At 40.6% G+C, this 13,560-nt stretch overlaps 1 protein-coding gene across 4 annotated transcripts in view; it reads right to left on the reverse strand.

Moving 5' to 3' along the window:
• Window positions 1-13,560, reverse strand: part of col12a1b (collagen, type XII, alpha 1b) — a 78,096-nt gene that overhangs the window by 39,550 nt on the left and 24,986 nt on the right. For 2 of the 4 annotated variants that reach the window (XM_066678001.1, XM_066678003.1), the window contains exons 17-31: window positions 13,245-13,369; window positions 10,936-11,085; window positions 10,386-10,505; window positions 9,923-10,087; window positions 9,485-9,631; window positions 8,369-8,511; window positions 7,131-7,260; window positions 4,517-4,662; window positions 3,839-3,968; window positions 3,583-3,719; window positions 2,441-2,570; window positions 1,781-1,920; window positions 950-1,082; window positions 796-816; window positions 114-253 (exon numbers count right to left, since the gene is read on the reverse strand). In XM_066678001.1, coding sequence (XP_066534098.1) covers window positions 114-253; window positions 796-816; window positions 950-1,082; window positions 1,781-1,920; window positions 2,441-2,570; window positions 3,583-3,719; window positions 3,839-3,968; window positions 4,517-4,662; window positions 7,131-7,260; window positions 8,369-8,511; window positions 9,485-9,631; window positions 9,923-10,087; window positions 10,386-10,505; window positions 10,936-11,085; window positions 13,245-13,369 — 1,957 coding nt within the window. The remainder of the gene's footprint in view (window positions 1-113; window positions 254-795; window positions 817-949; window positions 1,083-1,780; window positions 1,921-2,440; window positions 2,571-3,582; window positions 3,720-3,838; window positions 3,969-4,516; window positions 4,663-7,130; window positions 7,261-8,368; window positions 8,512-9,484; window positions 9,632-9,922; window positions 10,088-10,385; window positions 10,506-10,935; window positions 11,086-13,244; window positions 13,370-13,560) is intronic. The other 2 variants (XM_066678005.1, XM_066678002.1) reach the window with 2 other exon arrangements.

Consider the following 13,560-nt stretch of genomic DNA (forward strand, 5'->3'; position numbering starts at 1 on the left):
GGGCATAATCGAGTCTGTTAAACAGGCCCATTACCTCCTGGTTGTAAAGATTTGCAAGGCATTGAGCAGGGCTTTCGGTGGTGGATGAGGTTTCTGGGTGCAGTCAAACTTACAGACAAAGATTTTCCACCAGCCACTGGCTGGAAGTTGATTTTGTAGTTCTGTACAGGGCCTGGGGCATGATCCCATTTCACAGTCAGCGTGGTGGTGGTAGCGTTGAACACTTGCAGGTTTTGCGGCGGTCCGGTGGGGGCTGGTAGCAGATACAAGTTGAAGTTAGCCACAGCGTAGTGCATTTAACAACTACATTTTTGGGTGGTTATATATTAGGCCCTGCTAAGCTTAATGAAAACTGGTAGCAGGTTTTATTAATCAGTCCTTGAAGCTGAATGGAGAATATTTATGATGAAGACACGATGAATTTCACGATTCGAACACCGTGCAGCCGGGCAGGTTATTTATGCACATGCATATGTAATGACAGGACACCATGTAATGACAGACTATGACACCAGCAATAAATAACACCGATGACAAATGACATTAATGAGCACTGATACATGAAGGACAAAATGACAAATGACATGAATGACGAATGGTCGATGGAGGGGGTTTCTGGTGGATGGTTGACTGCAAGTCTATGACCACACTTTTTTAAGCATTTGCAGCAATGAATTCTGAAATGCACATGCAATTTCTTAAAGTGTGTTTTCATCAACACTTTCATCACCACCATTAGCATTACCATTACAGGTAACACAATGGCAATACTTCCTCTTGTTTGAAACAACATACCAGGTGTAAACATCTTTGACACTAGAAAAAGATTTCAAGAGAACAATACATTATTTCACTTTGCTCAATGAACAGATATTTTGAATAGATTTGACGTTATTTGTATTGTGTTTGTGTGTGTGTGTGTATGTGTGTGTGTGTACGCATGTCTTACATGTGCGCTGGCTGCCCATCAGATCCTCGCTCTCTGACTCATCTGGGTAAATGGCTGTGACAGTAACATCATACAGAGTGTCTGGTTCCAGGTTAGTCAGGACATGAGTAGTTTCCTCATTGGTCAGGATAGACTTCAGAGAGCCCACAGAAATCCCAGTTACATTTAGAAAAACACTCATCACACACTAAGGGTGTGTTCAGACTTGTAGTTCAGTTCCCTTGGTCTGGACCAAACAAGGAAATGATACACTGCATAAGGGCTGTGTGCATTTTTGCTATATTTACCAACTTTAAACACACAGAGAGTGGTGGTAAAATGGATGAAAGGTGTCAAAACTGCAGCAGAAGGAAGTTTGTCCTTTTGCACATTGTTTTTAAAAACATTTGCGGAGCGAATATAGTTACATCCCGAGACTTCAAATCTTGTGCATGCCTTTGGTTTGTGTTGCATTCATCCTTGAAACGACCCACACCAGTTTGTTTAAAAACGGACTGAGACCCACTTGTTTAGGCAGTCTCTGGCACCTTGTTTGATGCGCACTAGAGTATGAAAGAGAGTGTTCACACTTACTCTAACTAACCACGCTAACTGAGCAATTGCACAAGGGTTCTTTTTAATAAAACCAAAACTTACAAGTCTGAACATACCCTAAATGGCAAGTATGTTTGATAATAAACAGCAGACAAAGCCATGGGTTTGTCTGTTTAATTACAGCACACTGCTAGAACAAAAATAACCAAGTCTTTGTGAAGTTACATAACTTTTTATGTATGCAATTAGCACAATTCCAGCTGATGGTTTATTGGTCCACAGCTCAGATAAACTCACATATTGGAAGTCGGTGTCTCCTTTCTTGACCCAACCAATTCGATAGAGGGCCACATCTGGGGCTCCGTGTTCCCATGTGGCTCTGAATGATGTCTGTGTCACTTCAGAAAACCTCAGATTCTTCGGAGCTGGAACCACATCTGTGTGTGTGAGCAGGTCATACACATGATTAGAAGCGTCCAGGCAGGGAGACTCGAGACATCTCTGCAATTCTAAGTCGAATTCTAAGTGAACTGCCGTCCATTGCCGACCCGGGTTTTCCAGTCTGTTCCAACATGCCGTGTTTGGGAACGCTGGTGTGTTTAGTGCAAAGGGAAGTGGTTGTGTGTGACAGGGTGAAAATAACAGAATCATCTGGCATTCATAAAAGTTGGTTGCCCCATGCAACGATTGATAAATGAAATATAAACACATGCAGCGCCTGGAGGTGGAGTGGTCAAACACATGGGGTACATTTAGAAAGTACGGCTGACAAAGGTGCTGAAATGTCTCATAACCAAAGCCACTTTAGTATGATTTTGTTAAAACACTGTGTTCTGATTATAATGTGATGGAGTGTTATTGCTGTGCAAACTGTCCTTTTTTGTCTTGTTTTTTAACATAAAAAAACCCTGAAAAACCAAAATGCTGAAAGCACAGACTCTCAAACTCAAAGCCCACCTGTGATTTCACTGCCAATCATTGGGTTTCCTGGACCCTCGTCATATACAGGAGTCACAGCAACGTCATATTCAGTTTGAGAACGTAGACCAGTGAGGGGATGAGTAGTAATATGACCCGGAACTTCAAGCTGTTGATGAAACATCAACCAAATCAATTAAAATAAATTACACAAGCTAAACTATTTTTTTTTTTTTGCTCTTCAGGGCCTCAAGTGCGAGCAAAATCACCTTGGGACAACACAATGGAAAACGGACAAAGTTATGAAAGGGCCCTGAAAAACAAGCCCATAAATAAAGTCCTTGGAAAAACTTCGTCAAAGTATGCGCACAGAATAGTTGTGATTGAAATGTCAGTTTGGTCAATCAGGGTGTTTGTTTAGAAGAATGGTCCTCTGTTCGGTGAATCAAGTCACCACATTATACAGCCTTTCTACACAATGGAAAAACCGAAAGCTGGATCTTTCCAACCCTTCCCCAAAGATAATCACCAATGACATTCAATCGACAAATACAATTTCCGAAAAGTAAACACACAGCCGTATCTATATTGCACTAACAAGTCATTTACATGAAACATATCCATAGATAACCTGTGTGCAGTAACTTGTATGTATAAGATCAAGACTCAGATCCAAACCAAGCCAGGCACAGGTTAAGACTATTGAATGTATCTTGGGAGAATTTCCCAGGTTGGTGCCTTCAGTCTCAGATGTATCTTATTTTTTTTCTTGGCCTCAAGGCTGGATAAATCCACATGTACTCAAACAACAGAGGGCAGTTTGTTTGTGTGTTGTTGGCCCTTTTTAAATCCATGACTGATCTCTTCTCTCAGTCAGGATAAGCACCGGCTTTTCTGTCTCCTAAGCCAAACAATTTAAAGCTGTTCTTTGTCACTTATCATTCTCCACATAGATTGGCTAAAGAGAGAAGGCCTCTTTCCTACCCTGATATCCTTTATGAATGTTGAGATGTCTAATCAGACACTTGCAGTATTATGCCAGGGCCATTCCCTTAGGCAACTTAAGCAAAGGGGTTCTGACACATGAGATTTGTGAACTCATACCTACTTCTGGTAATAAAAGTAATTGTTTTTCTAATTGTTTCCTAAAGAAAGGAGAGCAAAAGTCAAGTACGGAATACCTCTATGAGATCTCCCGCCTCAGGCTTGTAGGTGATCGTGTACTTTCTGACATTTCCCGGAGCAGCGTCCCAATTTAAACGCATGGAGCTGTGGGTCACCTCACGGATCTGCAACTTACCAGAAGGAGGCAGGGGTACTGAGAAAGACAGAGAGAAAAAAAAAGAGAGACAAGAGTATTGGACAAGCGTATAAGTCCTCAGAATCTGATCGATGGAAACATTGAAGTCATTTGGATGGAAGTGAAGGCTGACATACAGGTGACTCCCTGGTCAATGAGAGGATCGCTAGTTGCATCCCCATGTAGGGCAAACAAGGAGAGTGTGTAGGCCGTGTTCGGGATCAGTTCCACCAGCTGGACATCGTTCACATCTGCCCCAACTCGCATCTGCGTGAGGTGGGTGGGTGGTGGGGAGAGTGAGAGAGAAAGAGATGTTAGCAGGGAAAGGCAGGACCAGACAGGACTTGTCAGGCAGACGTTTGTTGAACACCTGGTCCAAAGCATAAACCCACACACACTGGTTGTTTCCTGGGGTATGTCGGCTCTGCAATGACGGACTTCACTTTGGGGGCTATTTCTGGCAGCGCTAACCCTACAGCCCACAGAAGGAGAAGTGAAAAAAATGGAGCATCTGTTCAAATTGTATTTGCTTCATATCATCTCAATGACTTCAGGGGGGAAATAGGGCGTTGTTCAGCCAACATGATCTAATCCTTGCCATTACCTTCTCAAGTCCAGAAAGTCTGCTTTTTGTAGACCTTGCCTGAACAGCACTGTAAAAAGCAGAGCTTCCTGCTTTTTCTGCAATCGCTGCGTTTTGCCATCTGGAGTGTGTGAGGGGCCATTGGCAGAAGCCCTGATCTACACACACTCAAGGCCTCGTAAAGTGGTGGAAAGGCTGAGTGAGCATTTGGATTTGGCTCATGGCTGCTCACCTCTTTCTCCACGCTGGGCACTGTGGCGTTGATAGCACTGTACAGCAGCATGTAGCCACTGGCATGAGCTGCATGCTCCCATTTCACCCGCATACTGGTCATAGCCTCATCATACACAGTCATTCTCTTGACTCCAGGCAGTGGCACTGTGGAAACAATGGAAACCCTAGGTGATACAATTGCATAACCAGACAACTGTACTATCCATAGCTGACAACGATGCTACAGAAGAACCTCTGCACTATACCTGAACTATAAATGCTTCTATGCCTTAATTGGACAGTTATCAATTCCCTTGGTCTACATTCACTTTCCTTTGTACCCGCTCCACTGGCCACAGAGGTGCACATAGTAGTTCTACATCTACAGATCTGTTGCTCTGCGTACCTTGAGAGCCCCATTGAATGATTAGAATTAGAGTCATTTTATTGGTCACTGTGCCTGCACACAGAGGAATTTGTTCTCAGTATTTAACCCAATCCGTGTAGTAAAACACACATTTACACACACACACTAGTGAACACCAGGAAGCAGTGAGCACAGCCCTAGCCAGCATTAGACTAGATCAGCATTAGACATAACTGTGCTTATCTAGAAGCTTTTATTACCAAAATATTACAATTACGTTTAATTATTTATTTAATTTATATATATATATAAATACTTAAACAGAACTTTTCTAAACACCCAACCACATTATGTTCTCAACACCACACAGAACTCCACTCCATTCAGCATTCAATCCACACACACACACTAGCGAGAAGAGGCAGCCAAATGCACACAGCGTTCTCTCAACTAGAAACGACCGTCCATGTGGAGGACTGAGGCTCAAACATGTTTTTACAGGATATAAGTCAAATGTACATATAAGTCATTACGTAGTTTTAAATTAATGATGCAATAAATTATATACACAAGCAGCTACAACAAAACACGTATAAGGTGTAATTAGCTGTAGATATGAGGCTAACTATCTCGCCCCGGTTTGTTAGTATGGACCATTTCCTTCCAAAATTAAACCATCATGAAATCTTAAAGAGAACAAAAAAGCGTGTAAGGCAGAAGATTAAAACACATGTATCATCACCCACAAAATGGTGGATTAAATGATTTTAACACAAAATGACAGGACTGAATTTCATGGTATGTTTCAGATTTAATTTTCCGCAAGTTTTGATGTCTGATGAAGTGATCCACATTGTTAATTTGCTAGTCCAGTAACTCAATCCATGCAGGACACATGTTTCATATAATAATTTCATCCCTTGAGTGCTGCAAGCAGACCGATATGGTTCAATTCGAAAGGAGGACACTCTCCATATATCAGATAGACATTGCTGCACAAGGTAAGATAACTTGACAAATGAAGCTGTTAAAAGTAGTGGAAGTTTAGAAGTGTGTCTGATCCTTGATATTGCAGATGTCTGCAGTTTTAGTTCTGTACATTTTTCTCACATAAAATCGACTGAACCAATAAAAATGAATCAGTTAAAAAATTAATAATGTCGGGACCAGTGCCAAAAACGTTGTAAGAACAAAAGAGGGAGTGAACGGGATAAAGACACACTGGCAGCATAAACCTGGACATTCATATTAGACACCGATCCTCACTGAAGGCAACACTGTTCTGAATAAAGCTGCAAATTAAGGTTACAATGTTCAGCCTCATAATCCCAGTCTATTATTTTAACACTGTGTGATGAGGCTTGGAACCACATCTTAATAGACATCAGCGGAGAAAACTGTGACCAGCCGTCAAGCCCACATCACACACTTCCCCAGGCCTTAACATACGAGCGGAGAGAAACACAGCCACATATTACAAGCAGTGGTGGCTCAGGAGAACGATGATCCAAGCTGGAGTGTTAGCTTAACGTGTCAATAAAGAAAGCCACAATGACCTAAGCAAATGGTCAAGTGGCTGAAGACATTTTATGATGCAAAGAAAGGTCTTGTAATGTTCATCATAAACATTATAGCTGAGATACTCTAAAGGACTTGCACAAACCATAAAATGAGTGAGGGCAATAAAAACATTTATCGGATCATAATCAGACGGACAACACAAATTTGGATGCTAGTAAATGATTTCAGCCGCTCGACCATTTTCCAGTTAATTGTGGCTGTGAATTAAAGTGATTGAAATTCTAATTAAAATGACTGCAACTGAAACTAACAATTAGTTAAAAAAAATCCATAAATATTGTATATAAAAATTATAGAAGCAATTAGTTTTACACTATGTACATGTGCATCTGTTTGTAACAACAAAACTGTTTTATTAACACGTCTATAATATTTGAAACAAGTGTTCACACGCTGTCCTCTCAATAAAGATTGTGATTATTGTAATATTTCCCAAAGAGAAATCTGTTCATAAATGTTCCTCTCAAATGGAGAGAAATCACGAGTCAGCTACAGGCATATGGTCAGTAACTGTCCACTAATCCAAACCTTGCTTTGATTTCCAAAAAGACATGTTGCTCAGAGTCTGCAGAGCCCTGAAGCTCAGGAAATGATCTCAGAGTTTATTTAATGTAAATGAGAGAGAGCGAGGGATGAGTGGGGGATATCAGAGGTTGAAGGAGGGGCAAACGTTTGCGTAACTTACAGGTGGTCTCTGTGCCTTTGAGAGGATCACTGCTTTCCTCTCCGATCACAGAGTAGACATTGACCATATACTCAGTGTTGGGGGTCAGGCTCTTCAGCACCACAGTGTTCTCCTCTCCATCCACGAACACCTGCACATAATCAACATAAATAAACCTGTCAACCTTAGGCTGCATCTGAATAACGGACGAAAGAGGATGGGGAAGAGATAACAACGGGATGTCCGAAACCAGTACCTCATGGATTAAGGCTGTTAAGAACTTTTTAAACTGAAAAAATAATTTCCACTCTGGAAAGACTGATATTTTATATACAGTACTTTTAGACCTCTTGTATGCAGTATGATATTAAACTGTTATGTAACACAGACTGTTTCCACTGTAAAAGAGTCAGTAAAGTGGAAAAGTTACCTACTTATGTAAGATTTAACTGGCAACCCAACATTCTACAATTTCTCTCATGGGCCTATGGAAAACTAGGCTATGGAAACAAAGCACTTTCAACCTATGTATATGGTGGAAAGAACAGCCATTCATTAATTCATTCATTCATTATCTGTAACCGCTTATCCAGTTCAGGTTCGCAGTGGGTCCAGAGCCTACCTACACATTCACTCACACCTACGGACACTTTTGAGTCGCCAATCCACCTACCAACGACTGTGGGAGGAAACCCACGCGGACACAGGGAGAACACACCACACTCCTCACAGACAGTCACCCAGAGTGGGAATCGAACCCACAACCTCCAGGTCCCTGGAGCTGTGTGACTGCGATACTAACTTGCTGCGTCACCGTGCCGCCACGAAAGAACAGCCATTGTAAATCTAAATGTGGCTATACCACAAGCAAAGTATAAGCTATTCATATCCGTGGTTCATTTTCTCTTGAAGAGTTTATCTGAATCCCTTCTAGGTCCCAACTTTTATTTAGGTCTCATTTGGACCCCACTGAAACAAGTTGAGATATGTAATGTATATGTAATTGTGACTTTCATTATATACAGCATTTGTATATCTAAGTAAGAGATAATAAGTTACTGTCAATTTTATGAAAGTTTATTGTTTACTTTGTAAAAAAAAAAAAAAGTATTTTAATGCAAACTAATTAAAAAAAACAGGAATGAAGTCTCACATTAGTCCATCAAACAAAAGTGTTGTGTAATTCAATGTATAACTAAGTAATTAGAAATGTAATCATGCCATTAAAAACTGTGTTACAGTTGGTGTATAAATCTCACCGTTTCGGTTCTGCCTCCAGCCACGGGGACATACTCAATTCGATACCTCTCCACAGGCTCATCAGGAGGCTGCCAGGTGGCCCTGAAAGAGTAGTGGGTCACCTCTGAAGTCTCTAAGTCTGTTGGAGTCCCTGGGCCTCCTCCTGGTTCAGGGGCAATAAAAAATGTGAGCTGGTGTGTCAAATAGCTCTTAAACTAAGAAATATGTGAGCCACAGGTCTGCCTCAGGCATTTTAGTGTCTTAAAAAGTTTAAGTGAATCATATATCAGAGGTTTTCAGGGAGGACCTGCTTCGGGACACACTGTCACCCTTTACTTTGTGCTAGATCAGTGTTATCCTCCAGAGAAGATCCCAGCTCCATCCACAGTTTCCATCACAGAGGTATGACAATGCTATGCTTTCAGCGAAATCTATTTTTAAAAAAATGTAGGAAATTGGCAAAAATCCTCGAGAAGCAATATCTACAATGGCTGGCAACCATTTAAGGAGTTCACCTTAGCCAAACCATGCAACTCTAATTAATAACCTTTGCCTCTTCTTATAGTCTGAATTTAATAATGCAGAAGATGATCATTCCCAGCTTCTGCTTTGCCTGCATAATCCAATAAAATCTGGCATTCCAAAACAAAGTCAACATCAAATATTGTACAGCCTGTGGCGTTTGGCAAAAGGCTTCTGCTTTAAACCATGCCTTAAACTTTTAAAAGAAATACGTGACCATTTCTGCTGGTTCTGTTAATGCTGCTGGTTAATTATTTTTGTAAAATTAACGTAAAAATAACAAACTAAAATATTTGCGATTTCTGTTTCACAAAAGACTTTTTTGACCAAAAAGCATAAGCAATATAACATACATGTTATTTCATATTAGTGTTTCTCTGCTCTGATTTCTATTCTGATATGTACGGCTTCTCATGTGTCAAACAAAAAAAGGCAGTATGGAGATCACAGAAAGACACAGAGAGCTCCAGTTCCACATGCTGATCCAATTTACTTTGCCAGGAAAAACTTTTAATTAGTTAAAGGGGAACAAAAGTTAAAGGGGGATAAAGGCAATGTCCTACAGACAGCTGTTAGATAAGGAAAGCATTAAAGGTGTCGTGTGTAGAGGTTACCTGGTCCTTTGACACTGTTACAGAGGTTGACAGTGAGATCGTCCACGATGTCCAACAGGAAGGAGAAGTCATTGACGTTGTACATGTGAATTTCATCTGGGTCAGAAGCGATGGACCTCAACTCGTTTTCATCAGCATTTTTCACACCTAGAAATCAGACGACCAGATCAACCGAGACATGGAGCTACACGTACGACCATTAGCTCTGTTCAAAATGCATGGCTAAATTATGCCTTAAACCATTACAAGTTGTTAATGACACTGCAGAAATCTCTACAGACTCTCTACTACTCTGTGTGGCAATGCACCATGCTTTTAAGGAATAAAAGATGCTTTATTCATATCATTTTCATGATGCTAACTGTATAGGGATTGTTTCACAAACGTGTATTTAATATAAACTTAAAAGATATTAAACTGTGTTCATAAACTACCCACCAATGGCGTACAATTCGATGCCCTCAACCCGGAGGTTCTGGGAGCTGGTTATAATATCATCTTGAGATTTTCCATCAGTAATGAGGACACCAATCTTACGGGAGTCAGGCCTGAGACCCACATTTGGTTTGAAATTGTTCTGCAGTATGTAGTTCAAGGCCAGACCTATTGAGGAGCAGAGAATAAGAGGAAAGAAAAACAACCTGAGCAAAAGTTAAACAATAAAAGTGAGTGTTTAGTGAAGAAAGATTAATTAATTGCGGAGTAGATCCAATAAGATAAAGCTGGCCAAATATACAACATGCAAAATGTCTATGTCTCTCTCAGGAAAACCTTGTAATAATAGCACACCAGCTGTTCTTTTTCATTGTTTAAAGATGTAATGAACTCACAAGAACTCGCTCAAATTTAACTCAAGGCATTCCACTGTCACCTATGGCTAAGGTAAAGTAAGATGTGATACCTGTCATGGTGTTTCCGCCTTTATAAGGTAGGTTGGCCACAGCTTCCAGCAGGGATGTACGGGTTCGATGAGCATTGAGATGCCACTCAGTCCTGGGGTCTCCACTGTACTGAGCCAACCCTGAGGACAAGGCAGAGATTTAATTTCTTCTCACATTTATGGGAAAGACCACTACATGTTCCAGGTAATAACTCAATTTGGGGCCCAGTCCAGAGCTCTCACATCTGGGGTCCAGAAGTGTTATTGTGTTTGCCATAAATCCATTCTTTCACCATTGGTTTCAAGCCCAGTGCACACCACCCAACATTCGCCACCAAACAACCCTAACACTGGGCTGGGGTACCATACCTGCCTGGTAATCTAGAATAGTACATTCCCACTGTTGTCCAGTTTTCGCCTGTAATCAGGATTACTGAATGTCCTCTCTCATTTTCTGGGTTGTGAATTCTGACCACAATCATCAGTGTTTTGTTGTTTGTTGGGAATGTTGGATCTGTGTGCCAAAGCACTAAGAAAGCAGCAAAGCAAACAGAAGACCAGGGGCTCTTACCGATCTGAACCTTGTCAGGGCCAATGTCGAAAACGCCCACCATACGACCAATGAACGACCGGATGGTTTTGAAATTCACGCGGCCAATACTCCAAGATCCATCCACCAGCAGGACTATATCGGCCTTGGCTGAGGTTTTACACTGAGCATCTGCAGAAGATAAGGTACATCAGTCACACAGACAGACAAATTCAAGTGACAGCTTTGGGAAGATCAGAAGACTGACGGAGTTCAAGAAGAAGAATGTGTGAGGAAAAAAAATAAGAAATATGGATAGAGGAAAAAGAAAAACTAGAGGACAAAACATATGTAGTCACTGGCAAAATATCAACATCCCGCATGATCACAATTAATAAATATAGCACACATTGATCAGAATTTTCTTTTATTTCATTTCTTGAAGAACTCATTGACACTTTGTACAAAAACGTATGTCTTCTTTCTTCCCCTCCTACATCTCCGTTTGCTGTGTCCAAACTTTCCTCTGGCATCCAGCCCTGGAGGCCATTTTAGCTGGAGTTGACATAGCCCCTGTCTCTCCCAACAGAAGAGGGACTAAAGTGAAAAATGAGCAAAGCTCTTTCTGAATTATGGTGCTTTCCTCCTTCATACTTTCTTTTTCTCACAGCTCCAGACACCTGCAAAGTGTCGCGAGACCTTTTTGCTTTGTTTCTCTACTCACTGGAGAACCAGAAATGTCTATGACCAGTTGCTGTCTCTGAAAGTGAAAACAATTTATATGACACTGAATCATCCATCACGACATTCAATTGGAAAAACAGAAGCCTGCTTGCTGTGTGAGGATTGTGGGTAACTATATTTCTGTTCTTTTTAAATATGCACTCAATTGTTCTACTTTAAATCATCCCTTATTTTTAAGGAGAGAGTTGCACTGATATGCAGCAGATCAATGCTTTGGCTATTTGTGTCAGGTAAATCCCTCTATATTTAGATCCTGAGTTTATGTAAATTGTAATGAAGCTAATATCTCTAAATCCACTCATCTTCTCTGCTCGTTCTGTTCAATGTGGTTTTAAAGAAAAAAAGCTCCAGAAGAAGTAATAAAAAGGAAGAACACACTATATTTCTTTGTTGTTCATTAAACACTAAATGCCAAATCACTTCTGCAGGGGGCTGTTTCCACTGATTTAGCCCAGCTGCAGTTCTTCATCTGTTCATGACTGTGGCAACCTTTGAGACAAGCCATGAGACTGGAACATTATGGGGCATAAGGGCAACATAGCTGCTCTTTATAACAGGAGGAATTCATGCCCAGGGTCAACATCTCACAAGGCTCTCATAACAGAACCATAACATTTTCCTAGCTGCATGCAGGGCTAGGAACCAGCAAGAAGCTAGCAAAATACCCCCACCCCCACTTCTCCTTCCTCTCTGTTCCTTTCAATCTCACAATTTCTTTAATTATTTAATCTCTCATTTCTATCATATTATACCTCTTCTTACACCCTTTGCCCTGTCTCTCCCTCTCTCTGCATTTCTCATTCTCTCTCTCTCTCTCTGAATTTCTTTCTCTCTCTCTCTCTCTCTCTGCCCCCCAGATACAGACGGTATGTTCCTCAGGTTTAGTTGTTTGCTGTGGCACAGTTAGGACTATCGTGTTATTCTAAATGGAATGAGGCATAGCTAATTAACCTCTATCAATCGTTATCTAAGCATCATTAATAACTGTGAACATTGCAAAACCAAAGATGCAGCCAGTGCCCTTGTGTGATTGTTCCTTGTTGTATTATTGGACGATTAATTTTTTAACTAAAACTAATTTCCATGTATGACACATACCAGTGTAAATTCACATATTATTTCAAATAAATTATACCCTGTGAGCAATAACTAACGACTTATTGATAAATGGTTGAGTGCAATTGGCTTCAGCATCTTCTTCTATATGAAGAAGAACAGATTTCATGAAAAATGTATATTTCTCTCCTAATTATAGTACTTTTAAAAGCACCTTTCATAATGAATGGACCAATAGAAATGCTCCAAATTTACTCGGTATGAAATCTGTCTCCATTGACTACCGTTAAAAGTTAAGAAGGTTTTTTTTTTCCTTCTCCCGTACCAATTCCTGTTTTGGAGATACATTTCTTTTCTTTGCACAGCAACAGTATATAACACTGAGTAGCTGTGTGTCCCCACACAAAAATATCTGAGTGTCTGAATGTGCATAATATACCAGTTAGGGTTTATCTGTTTATATAAAGCTTGTATAAAGTCTCTAACATGTTGGATGCAGCTGGGTTTTTTTTCCTAAATCCCTGCATTTAGCTCAGATAAAGTGATTTTACCAGGAGGGTCCACAGTCGGAGGCTCAGGTGGGTCATTAAGGGTGGTCCTCTCCTCACCAGCCAATGGCACACTTTGACCTCCATCAAACATTCCAAACACAGCCACTGAGTACTTAGTTCCTGCTCTACAAAAGGAAAAAAAGAAATACAACAACAGTATTAGAAACCCAAACGATGTTTGGACTTCACTCTACAACTTTTCTGTCAGACTGTACACACTATAGATTCAATTCTGAATTATTCTGTCATTCTGTCACATTATACATTCACATTGCATTCAAATATCTTCTCATATATCCACTCAGACTGTAAAAAC

Source organism: Hoplias malabaricus, chromosome 7 (assembly GCF_029633855.1).
Source record: "Hoplias malabaricus isolate fHopMal1 chromosome 7, fHopMal1.hap1, whole genome shotgun sequence".
Classification (NCBI taxonomy): domain Eukaryota; kingdom Metazoa; phylum Chordata; class Actinopteri; order Characiformes; family Erythrinidae; genus Hoplias; species Hoplias malabaricus.